At 45.4% G+C, this 25,591-nt stretch overlaps 1 protein-coding gene across 1 annotated transcript in view; it reads left to right on the forward strand.

Annotated features, from left to right (window-relative positions):
- The first annotated feature begins 22,203 nt into the window (after positions 1–22,203).
- Positions 22,204–25,591, forward strand: part of LOC122945455 (vitellogenin) — a 178,468-nt gene continuing 175,080 nt past the window's right edge. The window contains exon 1 of the mRNA XM_044304523.1: positions 22,204–22,255. Within this exon, the coding sequence (XP_044160458.1) occupies positions 22,204–22,255 (52 nt within the window). The remainder of the gene's footprint in view (positions 22,256–25,591) is intronic.

A 25,591-nucleotide genomic window follows, 5' to 3' on the forward strand; every position in this document is an offset into this window, starting at 1 on the left:
GCTCGCAATACAGGCGTGGGTCACTGTTGCTACATTTTCCAAGCTGCTAGAAGTTTCCTGAGACTGCAGAAAATGGTTGGCACGGCAGAACATTACAATAGCTTTATATGCAGATAGAGTGATCCAATATATTTGCGATTGTGCAAATCGGCAATTAATGATGCGCCTACTTTTGCGCAATACGTGCAACTTCACATTTTAGCAGGTCTGACTACATGTTAGACCTGCTAAGTATTGTTGTGAACTTGAGACATCACAGCACTATGTCTGTAGCATGTATGTATGGACTGCAGAACCTAGCAGCTACACTATATCACGATCTAACCTACACTGACTATCTCCCGCTAACTATCTGTATTATGTATATGTGCTAACTAACTATCTAATGTAATTAAACAGTAAAGCACAGACACTGCTGTCTCTCTCAGAACTCCACAAAACTACCGAAAATGGCTGCTGGGGAGGTTCTTATATAGTAAGGGGTAGGCAACTTTCCTATTGGTTGCTAGGGATGTTGCTAAGCTATGACAAAGACATTGCAGCCTTCTCATTGGCCCACAAGCAAGAAGGGAGGTTACTGATGAAAACAAAATCTAGAATATACAATCTGATTATACAAGTCATGAATCAAAGGAAGGGGGTACGGATCACGGACCGTAATACGATTGAGCTCGCGGAAGTCCAGGAATGGCTTAAGGGTTCCATCTTTCTTCTTTACAAAGAAAAACCCTGCCGCCACTGGGGACTTAGAAGGTCTAATGTGTCCCTTAGCCAAACATGATCGGTGAGGCCAGACTAAATAGAGGAGAAGGAATGACCACTTAAACTACACCTGAGACAAGAGGTGTGGTCATCCCCAGCAACAACACAGAAAGGAGAAACCAAAGAGGCCGTCAATCACGTGCAGCCAGTCTCCTCGATCTTCTAGTCCCTGTCACAGGTGGGACCGTGACATGGGCCTTGCCTCCACAATACAGACACATGTTCTCTGCTTTGTGGTTTTACGGCAGTCTCATTATTCGGCAGCCAGGGCACGACACCGGATGGTGTACTGACCCACAGACAAGGAACCCTGTCGTAGACACAGCAGAGCTGATGCAGCGGAGGACGTGCGGCCGGGCTCTTTAAAGACCAGCCGGAAGGTAGCCAGGAAAGACTGCAGATTAGTGGTCTCTGCACCTCCATGTTCCCAAATAGGATTTGCCCAAGACTGCAGAGGGAGTTGCACACCAGCCACACAAAAATCTGGATATACCGATGTGGGAATAGCAGGAGAAGCAACGACTGGCGACCCTGCAGTAGCTGGAGAAGAGATGGCATCCAGACGAGCAGCAACATTTTGCATGAACTTTATTGACATAATGACGTTCACTTTGGTGCCTCACTTCACGTTACAACTCTTGAGCGACAGGCTCGGGCTGACCAGCGGGTCCATGGCCTCAGTGTACTGTCACAAACCAACGGGTGTGAATCCACTGTGCCACGTGTCCTAGCTCCTCTTTAGGAGTTGTCTAAGTGAACCCCTCGATTCTTCACAATACCCTCAAACTCTATCACTCTGGCAGAGGTGGTAGCTTTAAAAGGGTATTCCCATCAGCAGTTTTTATACTTACCTGTGGCGAGTGTGACGTTCACTTCCTGTATTCGGCTGGACGGGCTCAGTCAGCTTGATTGCCGTCTTCTCCCGACCGGGCCGCGATTGCGCAGAAGACTGAAGATTTTCTCCCGGCCGGCCGCGCATTGTCCTGAACGCGCACGCCGCCGCGCATGCACCATGGTGACTTCTTCCTGGCCTGTAGAGTACAGAGCCGGCGTGCGCGTTCGCGGCTCTGTACTATACTGGCCATGAAGACGTCATCATGGCGCATGCGCGGCGGCATGCTCGTTCAGGACATTACGCGGCCCAGCCGGGAGAAAATCTTCAGTCTTCTGCGCAAGTGCGGCCACGGGATTCGACAGGCGAGAGGTAACCAGGGGAGATGAAAGACAACAATCAGGTAAGAGGGGACTTATTTTATCAAAAAGGGTGGGAATTGGGTAATAAAATGTATTTACAAAAATGATCATTGTCAAATCATTAACAGATTTAACAGTGATCATTGTGATGGGAATACCCCTTTAATAGTTTGAATATTAGCTGAAGCAAATACTTTGTGTGGCGAGCAGTTACAGATTTTCACCAGCAGGTGGGGATGCTTCACTCTCTCATCAGCTATTTGGCTGAACAGACAAGACCACAGTCATCACTTTGTAAAGACATATCAATTTCTATTGGGTACGGATTTTTTAAAGTTCCTTCATTAAGGTTAAATATGACTTTTACTAAATTATTCAGTGCTGATACTGATAGTTTATCACTCTTTCGGCTTTATTTTTTTTTGTTATATTCATTTAGTGTTTTTTGTAGTGTTTAAGAATTCCTTATCTTTACGTACAGTACCAAAGGTATAAATTCACACTACAATTACATTTTATATAATGAATTTCAGTGACTAGATGTTTGCTATGAGAGTAAACAGGAAAATAAACGACTCTGGTTTTTAAATTATATCACCATTTTATTTCTTTACTGTCTCCAATTGATCATAGCAAAAACATCCGAAACATTGGGGGGCAGTTCATCCCATCACTACGCTAAAGTGTTCTTTCACGTTTATCCATTTGGCCCGTTATAAGATAGCATTAGTTGACATAGCTCTAGATTAGGCCTCTTGCACACAAACGTGCCGTGTTTTGCGGTCCGCAAATTGCGGTTTTGAAGATGCTGTGGGGCTCAGCGGATTAGACTTATCCTGCCCTAACTGCTAAGCCTAACATCTCCAGCCTGTTCTGATAACTCCTCATGGTCTTCCCTCCTGCCGCTGATTGACAGTTTGGGAGGGGAGAGCCATAAGCTCATGAATATGAGAATGTATTGACATGGGCTGGAGCTGTTCAATGCAAGACTTTAGCCATGCAGCTGATGAACTAAAAAAAGTGACCAGCATTCGGTAAGGTGATATGTCACTAGTTTGTGCTGCCCCTTTGTGTGAACAGCATAAAACTGGTGAAAGATTCCCTTTAAAGTGGTTGTCTGTCCACTGGGGCCCCTGCAGTTAAGAGAAAGGTCAATGTTCCCCTTCCTGAACGTGTCCACCCCTCCATTCTGTGGATAGAGGGTAAGTTGTTGTAAAGGACCACCCCTTTTAAATGGAATCTGTCACCATCTAAATATGCAGCCTTTGGTGCAATGAGGGCATCACCATTGCTCTTGTTACACCCATGCTCCACCCCTTTATGTGGTCAGCCCCTCCTCAATGCTTTGATAGACAGAGCCAGGCAGTGGGAAAGCAGTGTGGGAGGGTCTGGTTACAGCATCCGACAGAGGGCAAAAACGTGAACTCTGTGATATATAGGTTTATGGATTATGGGTAAAACCCAAACTTAATCCTGACAGGACTCCTAGGGGAGACAGTGAGAGTCCTGATCACCCGCCTGCACTGGATAATTGACAGCCTTCCCTGTATCGGTGTGTACACAGAAGGCTATCCTGTTGGCAGATAGGGCAGCAGAAATTGCCTGACAGGTTCTCTTAAAGGGGCCTCAAAGGTAAGACATAATCCAAGAAGAGAAATGGTTTATATGTGGTGTTTTTGCATTTTTTCTGCATTTATTTGAAAAATTAATCGGAAAATATAGTGAAGAGACAAAAAGCAAAGGTGTGTAGAGCAGTGGAATAAAGAGAACAAAAGCTTCATACGATTTCTATTTTATCTATCTCTCTATCCATCTATCTATCTATCTATCTATCTATCTATCTATCTATCTATCTCCCTCTCTCTACCTATCTATTTCTTGTCAGACAATATTGTATTGGACCCAATAATTATTTGCCTTTGGGTGCCCCTTATTTCCAGCTCACTGACACCCCCCCCCCCACCCCCACCCCGCTGGTGTTGTCTTCTGACTTGTTTCTATGTCAATTTTAGAAAAATGTTGACATTTACATTTACAGGGGTGGGTACCATTACAATAGTAATGGTACCATGTAATCTGTCACAAGTCAGGGCTGCACAGCAAGAGCAGAAAGCAGTAACAACAATAGACAAGAGGAAAGTGCGGCCCTAGACTCACCCAGGCCTTGTCCCTGTCTACTTGCACGATCACCCTAGTACTGACCCACAACTGGACGACGGTCCCTATGCTGAATATGTGCAAAGGTAAAGGGAAGACGTGGACAATTAACAAACACTAAAAGGTGGAGTCAAACAAGCCGGGTCAGAACCAGGAGACTCTAATCAGAAATCTGAACCAGAACGCCAGAAGCAAAAATGCAGTCAAGGGATGCAAAAAGCCAGAGGGTCAAAATAAATACAAACAGTGTCAAAGACAAGTCAGACAAGTCAGGTCAGAACCAAGAAAATCCTAACAGAACCAGAGAAGCAAAAATGCACTCAAGGGATGCCAAAAGCCAGAGGGTCAAAATAAATACAAACAGTCTCAAAGACAAGTCAGACAAGTCAGGTCAGAACCAAGAAAATCCTAACAGAACCAGAACACGAGAAGCAAAAATACAGTCAAGGAAGACAGAAGACACTAATTCAGAGAAAAACTCATTAGCAGAGGAGTCAGGGAGCAGATTCACAGGCACCTCACTCACTGAAGTGCCGGGCGTGATGGTGTCATGCAGCGCATCGGCGCCTTCTCAAACAGTTGATCATGGAGGTCCTGGGTGTTGGGACCCCACCGATCAGATACTGATGAACTATCATTAGGATAAGTCATCAGTATCAAAATTTAGGAAAACCCCCTTTAAGCTAAGCATGGTAACGATCTATTTAAATATATACATCTATACACAAGATACATGTAAAATTGCATGCAGTGCTTGACTTCAAGGGGTTAATGGAAATGTACTTGTGCACTGTGAATCCCAAAGGTTATGTATAGGGAGTAGGGAGTTAACCAGCCAGCCAGCCCCTTAGTGACAGTAACTGGGGGTGGCTGGTTCCACCCCTGTAGCTAGAAGACTGCTGGGTTTGATTGAATATCTCGCATGAAATCCTGTGTGCTGTGATTTATGATGTCACCACACCGGCCGGCGTGACCGCCATCTTAGGCCGTGTGAGATTTCGCGCCAGATCTTCAAGCCCGCCCGTCATGAGCAAATGGATCAGGTAAGTATGATTTTTTTGTTTATTTTTCAAATTTTGCACTCTATTATTTATATGATGATCATGTACGAATACGGCATCTGAGGGGTACAATGACAGGAAGTGGAACAACCAGCGCTCCTGTCATTGCACCCACTACTTACAAAGAAATGCGCTTTGTGACAAAAGAATTCGTCCTGAAGCAAATTTATTTTTTTATTCAGCAAAGCAGCCGAATCGAATTTTCAAATACTCTGTTCATCTCTAGTCGTAATCCCTGCAACCAAGCAGCGTATAATCTGATGGAACGAAATACCCTGTATGTACAAACTGTGTCGGCCATAGCGCCATAAAAGTGCCAACCAGAGCCCATAAAACCTCAACCACTCTCTCCAGAAGTGCTAGCCGCACAAACCATATAGCCCCCACAAATGGCTGTAATGATGTCCTTGCAAATAGCAACCACAGTTTTACCATCAGAACCAGCCTCTTACCCCCATAACTGTCAGCCCTAGGGCCTGCATAAGTACCAGTGCCCCCATTAAAGTGGTTATTCCATGACTGATGTAAGAAAACGAAAATCTCTGATATTCCACAGAGGAGTCCCTAGAGGCTTGTTGAAAACCGGGTGGAACGAGTCTGTATCCTATGTCTGAATACAGGCCTGGCTACATTTCAGGAAGGATTCCCGTATGAACTTTGAGCAGCGCAGTCCCTACTGACTACATTAAATGACTGTGTGAATATACCCACTTCACTTCTGGGACCTGCAGCACAAGTATAGAAATCTACGTGACTGCGATAATTTTATTTTAAGTTTTGGACTTTTATAGTGGGTGTCTCTAGTCATGCTGTGATCATGGACATTTTTGATTTCCGTGCAAATTTTAAATGTGATATGGATTTCCTCTCTCCTTCCCCTAAGTGCAATGAGGGTGTGAGTTATGATCTGGAGGTGACCTTTGGGGAATTAGAGAAGGATCTTATTAGGGAATTTAAAACCACATGGGATGTCATATCCTTGGAACGGTATCTAGCTGAACAAAAAATCCCAGAGGGCCTGAGATGGCAATTACCTTTGAACTCAAATGAAGAGTGTGATATATTATAATGGGAGTTCAGAGGTTGTGGACGTGCCTAGGGCTTGAGAAGAGATGGCGCACAATAGGGTAGTATGTTCACACTGGTTAATTAATGGAGCAAGTATAAGGCTCACCTTGTATGGTTACGCTAGAATAGGCGTAACACTATTGAGGGCTTGATAGGCGAGATCCGGTTCTTGGGTGTGCTGCCGCAGGATGTATGGTTCCTCAGAAGGGATGCCCAGTCCCTCCAGAGGATCGTTTAAGGAGAAAGAGAGAGTTCCTGCTTCGGCGCTTCAAACCCACTTGAGCCGGTCTTTTTTTAAACGAAAGTTCTTTTTTATTCAATATAAAGTGCATGCAACAACAACGCATTTCGGGGAATCTTAAGTCCCCTTCGTCAGGTTAAAAGAGTACAGCTGTGTCACAATAGTGTGGACGAATGGGAAAGATTGATGAATGAATGTGGTTTCAAGGTGATGAGGTTTATTGTGAATATATGGAAAAATAAGTTGAAACAAATTAGTGCAAATATAGAAGATTTTCAACAACCGTTAAAAACCACATAAAAATAAAAAGGAATATGAAGATCTATGCGCTAAATGTCAGAAAACCGTATTAAAGTTGAATCAGACATAAAAAATAAACTTTTTTTTTTTTTTTTTAGTTTGTGAAGATTACAATAATGATAAAGTCTATAAATGGAAGAATAAAAATAAGGGGAACCCTATCCAGACTATAGTGGAGCCAGACACTGCAGATATAGTTTCCCAATCGGTCCGTCCCATAATACTTTCAGCGACAAAGACATGGGAAACAAAAAGACAGGGAGATATAACTATCACGAAACTAATAGGTATTATAATAATTCTAATCCTAATGAAAGATATAGGAGATCAGAAGATTTTAGATATTTTGAGAACAATAATGGTTATAGAGGGTATCATCAAAGATACCAACTGAGACGACAACCCTAATACCCCAACCATCAGTATAGAGGGGAAGATTGGAGGTAGCGCCCATATGCAGTACGCAGCCCTGCAGGGTGAGGCGAATGATGAGGTCACAGGGGTAGTTACTTAACCGAGGGTGGTTGTAGTACTCACAGTCTTTTACATACCCTGGGCAGACGTACAGCAGTGATGGAGAGGCTGGCACAGGGTTCCTCTGGGGCACTCTCTGTGTATAGGGACCAGGCCTGATGGTAGGTGAGGTGCCCTGGATGTTGCAGGTTTTTTAATGTGCCGGTGGCAAGATCCCTTTAAATTTGTGACGCCAGTGCCGTAACGGTGGCACACCGATTTATTGGAGTAATAATGGAGGAACACACGTTGCAGTGAACCAAAACTTCTGTTTACTGAAACATTTAACTATATACAGTCTTTGGTCAAAGTTCCATATGTAAGAGGTAGTAACATGCAGGCTTTACATCAATTGGCAGGCACAATGTTCTTGCAAGATACTCAGAGGGTTAAACACTTACAGATCAGGCTGCACTTTCCTCAGAATCCTGTCTGTCTTTATCCCAAGGCCCGTATGCCCTATTACTGGCTTTATCCTTGGTTAGGGAAAACTTCCTCAGGTATATGTCTCCTTGCTTTAAATAGATCTTTCTGCCCTTCAGCCCTCAGTTTGGCTGGAATAAATTTGGCTCTGCACTGTACTTTGTAGAAAGTTAGTTTTTCTCAGGAGGCAACTCTTCCCCTGGTGGCAAGCTAGGAGCCTGGGCTATCTAGCTGCATGTCAGTAGTTGGCCTTCAGCTCCACTCTGGCTAAAGTACACACTCTGAGCTCCCAACTCCTCTGACTCACCACTCTGAACAGGACCTGCCTCTATATATTTTAGGGATTCCCTAGCTCCCTCTACTGTCAAGAAAGAGGAACTAAACCCTAACAGGCCTGATACACAGATAACAGGAAAATTGCACATAAAAACATTATATAAAATACAGTGACTCTATTCCACAGAAGGAGGGGAACAACGTGGCCCAAATGACCCTTGTGTAGTGCCCACATTTACCTAGTGGGACACTACACATATTACCGTAATCAACAATATTGGGCTGATAGACCTGTTCAGCCACCAATACAAAATGAGAGGGCTACAGTTCAGAACATAGAAAATTTTCCCCACCAGATGACAAAAGGAATACAGAGGGACATTGTAGCAGAGTTGAACGAATCAGAAAAAATATTAAACTCAGGAATGACTCCCCCCAAAAAAAGTCATGTTGAGGGAGGAGAGGAAAGGGAAAAGATAAGCCCAAGATCCAAGAAAAGCAGGGAGAAGTGAAAGGGATCTTTAACCTTAGTTCACATGTTCTTTCACAAGAGGAAAGAAAAGTATTAGGGAAAGGACTGAAATTTGCGCCTACTAAATTTTTTTTGAAGTTTGAAGCATTTTTAGACATCCATAAATACATCAGAAAACTAAACATTGCTAAATATTGTATAAGCAATCAGGCTCCCCGATTAAAAATGCAGACATGAGTAAAGAAATAATACATACTCAACTTTGCGAGAAAAATAAAAGTTTTTACCCAAAAATCTGAATAATGAATGCATTGAGGCCTTTAAAAGGGGATAACTGAAGGAATTGGATAATATGGAAACGAAAACTAGACGTAATAATCTTACTTCCGGAGAAAGTAAGGCTCTAAAGGGACTAGAATCTTATCCCCAAAATGTTATAAAACCTGCAGATAAAGGGGGAGGAATGGTAATACTGGATGTAGATAAATATGAGGATCAAATGGCGAGATTATTGGCTGACCAGGAGACTTATCCAATATTAAAAAGCAACCCCACAGTGGAATATAAGAAGAAGATAGATATGCTACTTCGTGAGGGTCTTGCTAAAGGTATCATAAATAAGAAAGAGTTTGATTACCTCCCAGTTAAATTCCCAGTAACACCGGTGATACATCACCTGCCAAAAATTCATAAAAGTCTTATCCACCCACCAGGAAGACCGATAGTCTTGGGGATTAATTCACTTACTAGTAGGCTAACCGAATACATTGTTTTCTTTCTTCAGAAGTATGTAACTCAAATTCCTTCTTATCTGAAGGATACGGGTAGTGTAATGGAACTGGTTAAAAACTTGAGCTTGAGCTGTGAAAACACGTGGCTCGCCACTGTGGATGTTACTTCACTCTACACTGTTATCCCGAAGGAATTAGGTTTAAAAGCGATTGATGATAAGTTAGAAAAGGATCCCTCAATGTCTGTTACAAAGATAGTTCATCTTAGAATGTGTGGAATTTTGTTTGGATCATAACTACTTTTGGTTTAAGAATACTTTCTACTTGCAGCGCACTGGGACGGCGATGGGGGCGAAATTCACCCCAAGTTTCGCAAACTTATTTATGGCACAATGGGAGGAGGAAAAAATCAGTCCAGTTCTATGTCAAAAGACACAAAAAGGTGGATTGAGCCTTTGGAGGCGGTACATTGATGATTGTCTACTGATATGGGAAGGGGAGCGACAGGGGTTGGAAGAGTTTATAACGGAGTTGAATAAGAATAATTGGAATTTAAAGTTCACCAGTACAATTAGTGCCACTTCTATTAATTTTCTGGACCGATGTATTTTTATAGATGGTAATAAGTTTAAAACCAAAACCTTCTTCAAAGAGACTGACGTGAATGCCTATATTGACACCACAAGTTGCCACCATGACCCTTGGCTGAAAAATATCCCTAAAGGTCAATTCAAAAGGGTATTCCGTCATTGCACAGATATTGCAGAGTATAAGGCACAAAGTCAAGTGATACAGGAGCGGTTTATGGAAAAAGGATACACAAAAGAGGAATTAAATGTGTGTAAGAAAAGTGTTGAAGAAAGTGGCACAATAGTGGAAAGAAAAGGGGTGAAAAAAGAAAGAGATTTACGCTTTACTTTTATGACTCAATATAATATAAATGCAGGGTTTATTAAAAATGCAATCAGACACAACTCAGCATTTTTGAAAAATGACCCTATACTGGGGAAAGAAATCTCTGATCGCCTTGATGTTATTTTTGAAAAAGCTTCCAACCTACGTAATGCAACTAGTGCACAGCTCCATCCCGATAGCACCAGTAAACAAGAGTAAGAACAAATTTACATGGTGCGGTTTCTGCCCCCCATGTAAGAATAGGATTGTTGCTGCATAGAAACAATACAATCGAAAGTGAATGACCAGACTTTTAAAGTGAAAGGAGGAATTTCTTGTGAAAATGAAGGTGTCATTTACCTTTTGGAGTGCCCTTGTGGCCTCCAATATATGGGGAGGACGATGAGAAAGTTGAAGGTTAGGATTCAAGAACACCTTAGGAACATCAAGAAAGGTCTGGTTTCACACAGTGTTCCGCTGCATTTTAAAAAGTGTCATGAAAACCCCCCGAGAGGTTTAATGGGGATTGAACTAGTTAAGACCCATTGGCGGCAAGGGGGGGGGAGGGGTGACCCTGTGGCGCAAATCATCCAGCGTAAGGTAGAGTGGATCTACAAGTTAGATACACTTCAGCCTAATGGACTTAATATTGAATTCGATCTCAAACCTTGTCTGATCTGATTAAGGTGACGTTTGAACATAGAAGCCTATGGTGGTGCTGACAATATATACCTATATATGTTAGCTTGCCTACCTCCTCCTCAAGGGCAGCGTTAGCATCTATCAGCAGATTATGTGAGGCGGTAAGTTCCGCCATCTTGCCTTCTAGATGCGAAGTGCGCTCTCCCAGGTGTGTTATTTCAGCTTGTACTTCCACAATGTGGAAGTCCTCTTTTATGGAAGATCGTAGGGAGTCCAGCATACTCCGGAGCAGCTCCTCTGTAAACGGTGAGGAGCTATCTGATAGTTCCTCCGGCGAGGAAGCAGAGGAGCCGTCACAAGATGGCGTGGAGGGCAGCTTCGGGCTTCCGCTTAACGGCAGAGTTTTGTGAAAGAACTCTGTGAGTTTCGCCGGAGCCTGGCGCTTCTTGACTCGTCCCATATGTGGACAAGATGCAGGAAGAGCGATCCTCATAAATTTGGTAGCAGGAAAGGCTGAGATTAAGCCGGATTGTAGTGCTGGAAGCGGAGCTCCTCAACTAAGCAGCCAGCGCCATCAGCGTTCAGGCCGCGCCCCCAATATATACCTATATATATTATGATATTTGACATATGTGTAAATGTGGTCTGAGTTTGGGGATAAGAACTGGGGATTGACACCATTGTACCTCTGAAAGGTTGTCACCCTCGGGACGAGACTAATAAAAGATGATCGGTGGGAATGTGAGTATATCTGAGACCGCAACGTATTATTGTTTGGAGAGCAATTTGCGGTCTGAGATACTTACATTAAGATTTGATTTAAAAGGGCATTTGTCCTTTCCTTTGAGTCGAAACGGAGTTGTAATATATGATAGGTCAGCCTGAACCACGTGATCGGAGTCATAGAGAAGATGAATGAGTGTAGCCCCTGATAGGTTAGAAAGTAACACGTGATCCAAATATAAATGAAGAACAGGTTTACTCTACTTTAAAGCAGCGGGACCGTGGATTTGGATAAGGCGCAACGGGATTGTCTATATATGTATAATGTGATTTTATATGTAGTTTGTGATAACAAGTATTTAATTGGATTGTAGCTTTTTTAAATATGTTTTAACCGAGGACGTGTTTCCTCCCTCCATATTTTGCAGGGGGGGAGGGTTTTAGGGTTAAATAGGTTTGTCACAAAGTAAGTTTAGATTTCGCCCCTGACAAAGCTTGTGCGAAACCCGGGTCGAGCGGTGATCCGAAGGATATCCATTTTATCATATACTGTTAATTTTAACGTGTCTTGTGATTATAATAAAACCTTTAATTATCCATGTGTGCTGAAGGTACTTCACTGTCTGCGTGATTTCCGATATTCCACAGAGGAGTCCCTAGAGACTCGTTGAAAACCGGGTGGAAAGTGTCGGTATCCTATGTCTGAATACAGGCCTGGCCACATTTGATGAAGGATTCCCGTATGAACTTTGAGCAGCGCGGTCCTTACTAACTACATTAAATGACTGTGAATATACCCACTTCACTTCTGGGACCTGCAGCGCAAGTATAAAAATCTACGTGACTGAGATAATTTTATTTAAAAAAACGAAGCTACAACCAGCTCTGTACTTCATATGGATCCAGGGATCTTCCCATTCATTGCTCCAATTGTTCTGCTAGATTTATTTCAGGCTGGAAGCTCAGGGGGCGAGTCCTTTCAGCTGCAGCTCTTGCCCTATAACAATCACAGCTTCTAACAGAAGATAGGGCTGCTGATAGTTGAACATTTAAACTGAGCTCATGTGACCAGCTCAGTGAGGTGAACAAAAAATAAGGAAAAGAACAAACAGCAGGTGGCGCTATACAGGTACATTTTATCGAATAACTCACTGGCTATGCAAAATTTTTAATTACTTGCAATTACAAAAGTATTCAGATCCAGGTGCTGGTTTGACAAAATGTAGAATATTTTTTGTGGCACAACCCCTTTAATAGAGCACGTGCAGAATTTTACTACCTTTTTTATTGCTTTGACTGGGACTTTTCCGTGCTGCGGAACATATTCCTATTTCCTGTCACAACTTCTGCAGGAACATTTTTAATTTCCTGCAGGCTATTTGAAGTCTCCTGTTTTTAAAGGGAATGAATATATCAATTACAGTGTGTAAGGGAACTGCCTGATATAGAATTTCCTAATATGTGAAGGTGGAGCTATTCTGTCCCTGTAGACTAGCCTTTGTAATATTCTTACCAATAGATGATATTATTTGCCCTCTGAAATTCTTCTGACTATAGGTAGGTGTGATTTTTGTGATAGTGTGTATATATATATATATATATATATATATATCTATCTGAAGGACCCGGCTTCGCTCAGGTATATTTAATCTATTTTATTTAATGTTTGTGTGTGTCGTGGGAGGGGGCGTGGCCTACCCAGATCGGGGCGTGGCTTAGCTGGACCTAGAAGTTGATTTTTTATTTCTTTTTTCAATCCCTGTCAGCTGAGGAGTGGGGGGGGGGCATGGCCTAACTGGATCGGGGGCATGTCCTTTTGAACAGCTCACTCTAAGACAGCAGCACTGTGCTGTCTGAGTGTGAGCTGCAGGGAGAAAGTCACTCTCCCACCTCTGCAGCTGACAGAAGTTGAATTTTAACTTCATTTTTTCAATCCCTATCGGCGGAGTGGGAGGGAACGTGGCCTAACCAAATTGGGGTGTGGCTTAGCGGGACCTAGAAGTTGCTTTTTAACTTAATTTTTTCAAGCCCTCTAGGCTGAGGAGTGGGAGGGGGCGTGGCCTAACTGGATCGGGGGTATGTCTTTTTGAACAGCTCACTCTAAGACAGCATCACTGTGCTGTCTGAGTGTGAGCTGCAGGTAGAAAGTCACCCTCCCTCCTACCCCTGCAGCTGACAGAAGTTGATTTTTAACTTCATTTTTTCAATCCCTGTCAACTAAGTGGGAGGGGCGTGGCCTAACCAGATTGTGGCGTGGCGTGGCTTAGCAGGACCTAGAAATTAATTTTTAATTTAATTTTTTCAATCCCTGTCGGCTGAGTGCAAGTGGGCGTGGCCTAACCGGATCAGGGTGTGTGGCTTATTTGGACCTGGGGGAGGGGTTTTAAGTTCATCTTTTGAGGGTGGACACATTGTGGCAGGGGCGTGTCTGGGCTCCTTCCTGCAAGAATGACGCCCCTCTGGGCACCTTACTGGCTCATTTGCATACCAAATAAACAGGATTTTCAGAGGATAAAAACATCTATTGCTGGAACAAAGGCACATCTTGAAATAAGGTACTAAGTGCTATTAGGACATGGCTTTACTTCAATGGTGATTATCCTGGTGACAGATTTCCTTTAAAGCTCACCAACAGCAGTGAAAATAAATGGCTGGGTTGTTATGGAAACCTGGAGTAAAACTGTTTATGTGGAGACTAACGGCCTGCGAGCTTCTATTGGCTGGTAAGGGTCATGTGACCAAGCTTCTATTGGCTAATGCCTAATTTTTTGGGAATATCTCAGGAACGGTACGTTCTAGAGAACTGAGTCCTGGTCTAAAACCTTCCCGGACACTTGATGTTTGCCACATTTTGTGATTGTAAATGTGACGGTATGGATTCCTTTAGCGGACATACACACACATACAGTCATGTGAAAAAATTAGGACACCCTTTGAAAGCATGTGGTTTTTTGTAACATTTTTAATAAAAGGTTATTTCATCTCCGTTTCAACAATACAGAGAGATTAAAGTAATCCAACTAAACAAAGAAAACTGAAGAAAAGTCTTTTCAAGATCTTCTGTAAATGTCATTCTACAAAAATGCCTATTCTAACTGAGGAAAAAGATAGGACACCCTCACATGTATTCCCTCTTAAATTGGCTCAGATCTCACACAGGTATATCACACCAGGTGCACATAATTAGTAGATCGTTACTCTGCATGTTGAATGAGGCTTGCCCTATTTAAACCTCAGACATTTAGTTTGGTGTGCTCCTGACTGTTGAAGTGAGAGTGAGCACCATGGTGAGAGCAAAAGAGCTGTCAGAGGACTTCAGAAAAAAGATTGTAGCAGCCTATGAGTCTGGGAAGGGATTTAAAAAGATCTCAAAAGATTTTGAAATCAGCCATTCCACTGTCCGGAAGATAGTCTACAAGTGGAGGGCTTTCAAAACAACTGCCGAACATGCCCAGCAAGTTCACCCCAAGAGCAGACCGCAAGATGCTAAAAGAGGTCTCCAAAAACCCTAAAGTGTCATCTCGAGAACTACAGCAGGCTCTGGCTACTGTTGATGTAGAAGTACATGCCTCTACAATCAGAAAGAGACTGTACAAGTTTAACTTGCATGGGAGGTGTGCAAGGAGGAAACCTTTGCTTTCCAAGAGAAACATCGAGGCCAGACTGACATTTGCCAGAGATAAAGTTGACAAAGACCAGGACTTCTGGAATAATGTTCTTTGGACAGATGAGTCCAAAATTGAATTATTTGGACACAACAGCAGAGGACATGTTTGGCGTAAACCAAACACAGCATTCCAAGAAAAGAACCTCATACCAACTGTGAAGCATGGAGGTGGAAGTGTCATGGTTTGGGGCTGCTTTGCTGCAGCAGGACCTGGTCAGCTCACCATCATAGAATCCACGATGAATTCTACTGTGTATCAGAAGGTGCTTGAAGAACATGTGAGACCATCAGTTAGAAAATTAAAGCTGAAGCGGAACTGGACCATGCAACATGACAATGACCCAAAACATACTAGTAAATCAACCAAAGATTGGCTGAAAAAGAAGAAATGGAGAGTCCTGGAATGGCCAAGTCAAAGTCCAGATTTGAATCCCATTGAGATGCTGTGGGGTGACTTGAAAAGGGCTGTACGTGCAAGAAACCCCTCAAACATCTCACAGCTGAAAAAGTTCTGCATTGAGGAGTGGGGTAAAATTTCCTCAGACCGATGTCGAAGACTGGTAGATGGCTACAAGAACCGTCTCACTGCAGTTATTTCAGCCAAAGGAGGTAACACTCGCTATTAGGGGCAAGGGTGTCCTATCTTTTTCCTCAGTTAGAATAGGCATTTTTGTAGAATGACATTTACAGAAGATCTTGAAAAGACTTTTCTTCAGTTTTCTTTGTTTAGTCGGATTACTTTAATCTCTCTGTATTGTTGAAACGGAGATGAAATAACCTTTTATTAAAAATGTTACTAAAAACCACATGCTTTCAAAGGGTGTCCTAATTTTTTCACATGACTGTACATACACTCAGCTTTATATATTAGATTTATATATTTTTATATATATATATATATATATATATATATATGCAGGTAAAACTCGAAAAATTTGAATATCGTGCAAAGTTAATTTATTTTAGTAATGCAACTTAAAAGGTGAAACTAACATATGAGAGACTCATGACGGTGGTATTGGTTATCTGCCGTCCGACCCCTAACTCTACGCCAATCCTTCCCACCAAACCCCCCATAACCTACCTCCACCCAGACCTCCTCACTAACATGCCCCAAATGATAGACGGACACCAGGCTTGGAATAAATCGGCCACAGCAGCCGTCTTTTATTAACATATAAACATAACATATATAATAAATAACAATTCTCCCCCCCGAGGGGAGGTCCTTGAAGCCTCCAAACAACTGCAAATACCCCACCGGGTAAGCCATCTTGCCTCCAGCCGTTGCCCACCAGCTCAGAAGCACCACTGAATGGCCCCTTTTAAATCCGTCACCACTGGGAGTCCAGCCCCAACCATGGAGCCCTCCCAGCATCCTCCTCTGTGAATGTGACCAACTTCAAGGACCTCCCCCCGCCACTGACGCGCCGACTTGACCACCTTAAGTCTGCGCGTCCCTCCACAAACGCAAGGCTACTTCAATCCCCTCCTGGATTGCCAAGCACCACATGTCCAAGCCAACCGCATTTAAATGCACACCGTCCGCCCGCCAAAAGCCCCCTACACCCTTCTCCAGTTCCATATGCCTCACTGCCACCGCTCCATTCCTGGCCATGAACCTGCCCATCGCTCTATTCACCTTAATACGGGCCCTATTCACCCCCACCACAGAACGTGCATCCCTCCAAACCATCCTAGGCACAATATCTGACCATACTGTCACCATCCGCGGGAACATAGCCCATATCCGCAGCAAATCAAATTTAATCCCCTGCAGCAACTCGCGGAACGGCCGCGCCACCAGGTCATTACCGCCCACATGCAGAACTAACACCTCGGGTGCCCTATCCTGCCTCACAAACCTGTGAAACTCAGGCAACACCCCCGCCCAGACCATACCCCGCCGCCCTAGCCATCTCACCACTGCCACAGACCTCGGGAGCCCCAACTGCTGACCATCCGGCCGAACCGCTTCCCGGACAGCCCCCCAAAAGACATAAGAATGCCCGAGGATCCAAACTAGGGCCGGCACTGCATCTGTGACGAAAAAGAAAAAGAAAAAAAGAAAACAACAAACCCAAAGCAAACCATAAAGACATTGCTTATACTCCAACTTCCTACCCCTCCCCGCCCCCCAGCCGCTCCCCTATAAACTGTGCAAGCGAATGTACGATCTAAACCGCATAGATTCCCACCGCCCAATCCTCTTAATAATCTCGTCTCCCAACCCCCACCTTGCTGCTTCCGTTGCCGCCCCAATTCTAAAAGAATGACTAGAGTACCCCTCAGGCCCCAAACCCAACCGAACCAAACATTTCGAAAAAACCGCCGCAAACTGAAAACGCGACAAAAAGGAATCATCCCTATGCACTAACAATGGCAACATCCCGCTCTTCCTGTCACCCCAGTAGTCACGTAAACTCCTAACCGGGCACATGGCGCAATCCGGGACACCAAACAACACCACTCTCCGCCCCCGGCCTTCAACATCCGTCTTAGACCGACGAATAACAAACTCCAGCCTGTCTTGGAATAACTCCACGTCTGCCTTCTGTAACCCCCCAGCCTTACGTACCGACGGACTGACCAACTCCCCCACCCGTAACGCCCCAAAAAACGCAAATGAAAAGGCCAAACGGAACAACCGGACCTCTGAGTCCGAACTACACACCACTCCCAGCTGCTCCCCCAGTCTCAACAACAACCCGAAGGACACCGGTCTCCTGTTATCACCCCCCGCACCTGCCCTGCGCCACCCCTTCAGCGCCCGCATGACCAAGAATGACTTAGTCACATCTGGCCGTTGTCTACATTTAAACCCGAACGCCAATCCAGCCATGCAACTATTCATCCTTGCCACGGACCAACCTGCCTCTCTACAGTGACCCACAAACAACAGCATCGGGACCTCCAGCTCCTCCTCCCCAACACCCAACTTACTGCACCAATCCTCCCAGTACCGCCACGATTTCCGATACAACTCCCACGTCCTAGGCGCAAGCGATGCCTGAATGAGACTTGCTACCGTTCTTCCAGTACCTCCCAAAGACAACTCGGGCATTCCCTCCCAAACTCTTCCGCGCCTGGAGCCAACTGCCGGAAACGGTCCCACTGTGAACGAGAAAGAGCGTCAGCTATGCCATTATCCACTCCAGGCACATGAACCGCCACCACCCACGCATTGATCAACAGACACTCCAATACCAACCGTTGCAACAACCGCACCACCAACACCGACGAAGCTGACAACCCATTTATCGCCTGCACCACCCCCAAGTTATCACAGTGAAACCGCACCTTCCTATCCTGAAAAACTTCCCCCCATAACACCACCGCCGCCACAATAGGAAACAGTTCCAGCAAGGCCACGTTCTTCACCCAACCTCTTTCCACCCAGCTGTCCGGCCACCGCCCCGCACACCACTGCCCCTGGCAATAGACCCCAAAACCCTCGCTCCCTGCTGCATCTGAAAACAACTCAAAATCAAACGAATTCACCACATCACCCATAAATAGAGAGCGACCGTTATAACATTCCAAAAAGGAAGCCCACACTCTCAAGTCAGCTCTCAACTCCCTCCCTAAACGCACATAGTGATGCGGTGAGACCACACCCGCGGTTGCCATAGCCAACCTCCTGCAGAACACCCTCCCCATAGGCATAATTCGGCACGCAAAATTGAGTTTACCGAGCAGCAACTGAAGCTCCCGCAACTGTAGCTTTTTCAAACGACACGCCCTCGCAACCTCCCCCTTTAAATCCCCTAACTTATCTAGGGGCAACCTACATTCCATCTTATCCGTGTCAATCACTATCCCTAAAAAACTCAATTCCGTGACCGGCCCAACCGTCTTCTCCGTGGCCAACGGTACCCCGAAAACCCCAAACAACGACTCCAAGGTACGCAACAACAAGGCGCACACCCTGGAACCCGCCGGACCAATGCATAAAAAATCGTCCAGGTAATGAATAATAGACTCACAACCCGACGAATCCACCACCGCCCATTCCAAAAATGAACTAAACGCCTCAAAATATGCACAGGACAGGGAACAGCCCATAGGCAAACACCTATCCACAAAAAACTCCCCCCCCAAAAACACCCCAACAAGTGTAAACAATCTGGGTGAACCGGCAGCAACCTGAACGCAGCCTCGATGTCAGTCTTTGCTAATAGCGCCCCCCTCCCCAACTTCTTAACCCACTGCACTGCCGCATCAAATGAGGTATAAACCACCGAACACAAGGCGGGGTCTATACCGTCATTGACCGACGAGCCCTTTGGAAAAGACAGATGATGAATAAGCCGAAACTTATTCATCTCCTTCTTCGGAACCACCCCCAATGGTGACACCCTTAAATTCGGCAACGGCGGGGCCGAAAAGGGGCCCGCCATCCTGCCTAGACTGACCTCCTTCCTAAGTTTCTCGGCCACCACCTCCGGATGCTCCAACGCTGACCTCAGATTTTTCCTAACCAAAACCGCTTCCCCTTGAACAAACGGGATCCGAAACCCAACTGAAAAACCTTCCCGCAATAAAACTGCCGCCTCCCTATCCGGATATCTGTCTAGGAACGGGCCCATCCTTCCCAGACGCACCGGCGTCTCCCCCTTTGCTATTGAAATCCCCCCCCCCTCTGTCTGTTACCCCTAAAGCACCGCGCCGCACCGTGTGAACCTCCGCACACCGAGCACTCATGTTTAAATTTACACTTTGCTCCAAACTTACATGTTCCGTCATTAAATGCGAAACAAAGCCCCTTTGCTGAAGCTGCCGCAACATTGGGCTGCCCACCGCCTCCTGCCTCCCCCCGAAAGGACTGGCCCTGTCTCACCGGCGCGGTAACCTTCAACCACAAGGCTATATCCTTGTGATCCCACTTAATTTCGGGCCGCACCGCCTTCCGCTGCCGAAACTGTTCGTCGTACCGCAGCCACGCTATCCCCCCATACACCCTATACGCCTCGCCCACTGCATCCAAATAACAAAACAACGCCGAACAGCACTCCGGCGCCTTCTCCCCAATCACGCTCGCTAATATCGCAAACGCCTGCAGCCAGTTTGCAAACGTCCGCGGTATTAGGCGGTACCTACGCTTCTCCTCCTCTTTCTTACCCTCATCCCGTCTCGCCCTATCCAGGTTAAATTTGTCCAAAGGAAGCAAAGAAAAAATCTCTACATACTCCCCCCTCCAAATCTTTTCCCTCACCTCCTGTTTCAAATGCGCCCCCAATGGACCCTCAAAGCAAACATACACCTCCCCTCTTGCCCTATCGTCCATCCGCACCGTCTCGTCCTCAACCGCGCCCCCCGCCTGCGTCTGCACCGACGCCACCGCAGACCCCACACCTGAACTGGCCCCCCCAACCACACTCGCTCCCCCAGAGGGCCCGGACACCCCCCACGCAGGTAACGGAGATGCCCCCCCCATACCCCAACCCGCAAGCAAACCTGCCAGCCCCCCTAACAGTTGCCCCAAACCCCTGCTAACATCTACTGGGGACCCCCCAACACCCCCAACAAACTGCGCTAATGGTCCCCAAGAGGCCTCACCTGGCTGCCTGGGTGCTGTGTCCCCACCAGCCGACAATCCGGAATCCTGCTGAACATCCCTCCGCGTCGCCGCCTCTTCATCCAGTCCCCTAGCCAGGCCCAGGCCAGGGACGTTAGGACATCCATCTTCCCGGGCTGCAGGCGAGTGGGCGGAGCCTCCTCTTCCTGGAACTGTAACCACCGAAGCTAGGGGCCTGCCGCCGGACACCACTGCAACTGCGGCAGCCCCGCTCCACCCGACGTCCTGCACACGCTGGGGGGTCACAGCCACCGGTCCCGGGCTGGAGACCCCCGCACCTGGTCCATCTCCCTTGCCGATCGTCAATGAAGGACGAGGTGACCGGGCCCGGCCACCTCGCAGGCTCCGCCTACTGGCCGGATTCCTTCCACGCCGGGGAGTAACGGAGGAAGCTTTCCCCGCTGACCCCCGGCGTGGAGGGTCCCTTGAGGGGCTCCGTTTGCGGCGCTGAACCTTAGGAGGGGGCGGAGCCGACTGAGAAGCCGACGGGCTGTAGCGCAGCTGGAGCCTCAGCCGCCCCCTGGAGCATCTGCTGCACCTGCGCCTGGATCCAATCGGCGCCGCAGACCTCCGCTGCTGCCCTTAACCAAGCGATGGTCTCCTCCAGCTGTTCCATGATGGGTCTTCAGCTACAACGACAGGTACCAGCTCGCTCCAAGATCCTCCAAAATGGCCCCTGGTCTCCCCTCAGCTAACCTATTTAACCCCTTAACCACACCCCTTACACTCAAACCCACCAATCCCCCAATCCCCCACATTCCCAATTCCTCCTCCTATCCCCTCTAAACTCCACCTACCCACCTAACTGGGGTCTCCCTAAACCAAACCCCCGTCATGACGCCCTCCCCTAAGGCTACGCCCTCAGTCCGGACATAACTTTACATGCAACGCGAGATATTTCAAGCCTTTATTTGTTATAATTTGGATGATTATGGCTTATAGCTTATGAAGCCCCAAAGTCTCAATTTTGAGGTACCCTTTGCTCAGGGGGTATGGACTAATTAGCTGACTAGAGTGTGACACTTTGAGCCTAGAATATTGAACCTTTTCACAAAACTCTAATTAATGCAATTCCCTTTCATTTGCATTACTGAAATAAATGGACTTTTGCACGATATTCTAATTTTTCGAGTTTCACATATATATATATATATATATATATATATATTTATATGTATATACATAATTTATTTTAATTTTTTACTATAGATGCTGTAGAGCAGAACCCCCTCTTACCTTCTTGGGACTGGAGGTTCCTTGTGATTGGCTAGAAGTTTATTTTCCCCTGGGAAGGGTGTGTGGGATAGGACTTGTGCGGCAGGTTCTGATAGGCTGTGTTTTGTTCTTATAGACCCTATCCCTCCTACGGCAGTGGGGTGGAAATTGGGCAGTCTGTGCTTTGTGAAGAAAGTTTTCATTCATGCTAGTCTCTGAGCTCTCTTTGAGAAAGGGACCAATGTTGCTTTGTTAATGTGGGACTAAGGGAGGTGATTCTTGGAGCATGGAGCTGTGTGCTGTTCTCCTCTGGGCTCTTGTTTCTGGAGTTTATGGCAGTAAGTAAACTATTAAAAACATATGTTTTTTTTACAGCCGGTTTGCAGTTGACATGAGCAGGCATCCTGCGTGATTACTTGTGTGCTAGTTTCATCTGTCAAATGTGTATGAAGATGTACAGAGCTAAGAGACGCAGAAGTTTTCCATTGTCTTGAATCTGTTTTTGTGCTTTTTTACATCAAACTAACACGGCAATTGGATTAGATGTCATTTAACTTAATGTGTGCCTTCTGCATTATTAAATCAGGCAGAGCAGTAATAGACGGGTCTGAATATGGTTCATTCATCTGAAACGCCATGCAGAATGTTGTGGGTGAGGTCTGCTGTGATTTTTAAAATTGGCCACGCTGCGCCCTCTCTCCTCCGTATTGTACTAATTCATGTGCCGATTGCAATCCAAATGTACAAGGAGGAGATACAGAAGATTGTATAGTCAGTGGGCCATCCGTGTGTCACATAATGCCAGATCATGTTGGCACCTGTCGGCTCTGCATGGTTTTCTCAAGGAGGATGCCTACCTCACAAATGTAAATTTATTAATATGATTAAAAGGATCAAAATGTGACCCTCCCATCTAGTATTACATTACAGGAGGGTTGTCTGTATCTCTTCTTGGTGTAGTTTTCATATATTCACGATTGTGACCACATAATCGGTACACTTTTGTTTTCCACATGACACACTTTTTGTGACCCGACTGTCCTTCATCTGCTCTGGTGAGACAGGGACAGCTATGAAGACAGTGGGATCGCTCTTGCCAGGGCGCTCTCCCACACCCTAGGCAGGAATCCGTTTTTTAGGGATGTATTAACGAGGGTCACATTTTGATCCTTTTAATCATATAAATAAAAATTACGTTTTTGAGGGGTGTTTTTTCTTGCGATTTCTTTGGCTATATCCCAGTTATCTATTATATATTTGTCTTGATAACAATGGATCTTTTCCTGTGATTAATCTGGAGGCCACATTGTCTGACCTTGACTATAGCAGGTTGACTATATGACCCCAGGAGAAGACATAGTGGTACAGTTATTTCCTAGTGCTTCTGCCACTTCGTTTTAGTGTTTACTGAAGTTCACAGCAATTGGACCCCACAGGTTGGACAGTGCTTTCATAACCTAGTGATATTCCTTTGATGTCTGCCCTTAGATGACTTGATTAAATATGGGCATCTATAAGATGTCCATAAAATGTTAAAAGGGTAGTCCCATCTTTTGAGCAGCCTCGCGTCCCATCGCACTGCTTGCTCCTGCAGACAATACACAGACTAGAAAAAGGAGTGCCAAACGCTGAAACACATTGTTTTAAAGAAATCGAATGAAGGTTTCTCCACACTCTTTAATGTTCGTGTTTTTGCGCCTTAAGATGTAACCACTTGTGGTCCCCAGTTAAGCACTGAGCCCTCCACCTTACTTATGGTTTTATAGGACTGCAGGTACAATGTGGCAGGTTCTCTTTAACATAAGGCTAGGCTGACATCTGCTCCATTTGGAGCCTCCATCACACATTTCGGGAGAACTGCAGGACAAAATACCCGTGCGTGGAGCAATATTTTGTCCAGCAGAATTACAGACACCATAATAAAAACCCAGAGTCCCCCATTATAATCAGTCGGCCCAGTCTGATGCCATTGCTTCCAGGCTTTTTCGTTTTTATGTTCCTACATGAAAGAAGGGAAATGTGAACCTAGCCTAATTAGTGCAAAGGGAGCAGCTACCCATAGCAGCCAATCAGATTCCAGATCCCCATTGGAAATTGAAAGCAACAACTTGATTGGTCGCTGTGGGCAAATCAATGCTTTTCTTTTCATTAATTTTGAAAAATCTTTGCGTCTTCCACGAAGTTCTTCATTTTTCTCTATGAGGTTACTAAGGTGGAGAAGCTCTAAATGGACCCCACCACTAATGTTAGATAGGACAGCATCTCATGGCTTTGGGATAAGCACTGGTCCAAGATCATGGTGGCCACATAGCCCATGGCTCCAAGATGTGTAGGGGCTGGGTTATAAGTTTCCACTATGTTTTTTATTTTTCTCTATGAGGTTACTAAGGTGGAGAAGCTCTAAGGAGAACCCGCCACTTATGTTAGATAGGACGGCATCTCATGGTTTTGGGATAAGCACTGGTCCAAGATCACTGTTTAGCTGGGGATTGGTAGGAAAATAAGATAAGGTGATTGTATAATTGGTAGTAACTGGGGGTGTGAGTGGGTTTAAAATGAGAGGTTTGGAGGGTGAGGTCAGATTCTTACAAAGAACAGTGAAGTTTCCTTCCACCCCAGCCTTTAGTGGCCTTGCTTGTGGGGACAGGAGGAAGTTATAAGCACCACTGCATATCATGGTGTGTGATTTAGCCCAGGCGGTCATAAGGGTTGGTCAGAGTAAATGCCGGCTGTCAGGAGATAGTAGCTGAGACAGGTTGGCCTACCCAACAGGATATTAGGGATTTACCAGGCTCAAGGAGTAGAGGGACGCAGTAGGGGACGGCTCTACTTTCTTTATGTCAAAAATTTATATTAAAAAACACTGACTGTTGCCATGTTTTGGGGTAATTATTGTGGGTTATGTGTAAAGTGATGTCAAAGGAGAAATCCCTCGGGTCCAGCCCGGGCATCGTTCTGTAGTAACAGTTTGTGTGTTTTACAGCTTGTTTTCATTTACAGTACCATGTCAGTCAAGCCTGAAAGTCATGATTAATTACCTGCGCTCCTGCCAGTATTAGTGTATAATGGTAATGGATGCTGACAGGCAACAGGCATCCGAGTGGAAGAAGCCAATCTACCCTGTCAGTCTCCGTCTGAGCTCTCTAATTTTGTGACTTTACATTCATTTTCATTTGCATGCAGTCTTTAACTTTGAAGTAATGTGCCTGCTGCTGATCTCTACTGACCACACAGGACCATGCCGTGTATACACCAGTAATGGAAGATGATTCTACAACGTTAGGGCTCATGCACACAAGCAACGTCTGATTTGTATGCAAAAGCAATAGCCTTAACCCATACCGTACGTGTGTTGCCTTCAATTTTATATGTTAAGTGCATCCTTATGGCATAAGCATGCCTTCCTGGTGGTACAGACTAATCTATACCTAGTCATCTCATCATACAGCACAGGAATGCAGAAAATGGTAGTAAAATGAGGTTCCTATGGAAATGTATGGGGCTCTGGCACTTATGAGACACATTAGCTGGCACCTATATGGCATTGTGGTCAGGGCTGATTCTAACCTTTCTGGGCCCTGAGGCAAAAATGTATGTCTCCTCTGATGTAGACGTTCTCTTTCCTCATCTTCTCCACTCAGAGTTCAGACCACATTGATAACTTCTTTTAGCCA

Source organism: Bufo gargarizans, chromosome 8 (genome assembly GCF_014858855.1).
Source record: "Bufo gargarizans isolate SCDJY-AF-19 chromosome 8, ASM1485885v1, whole genome shotgun sequence".
NCBI lineage: Eukaryota > Metazoa > Chordata > Amphibia > Anura > Bufonidae > Bufo > Bufo gargarizans.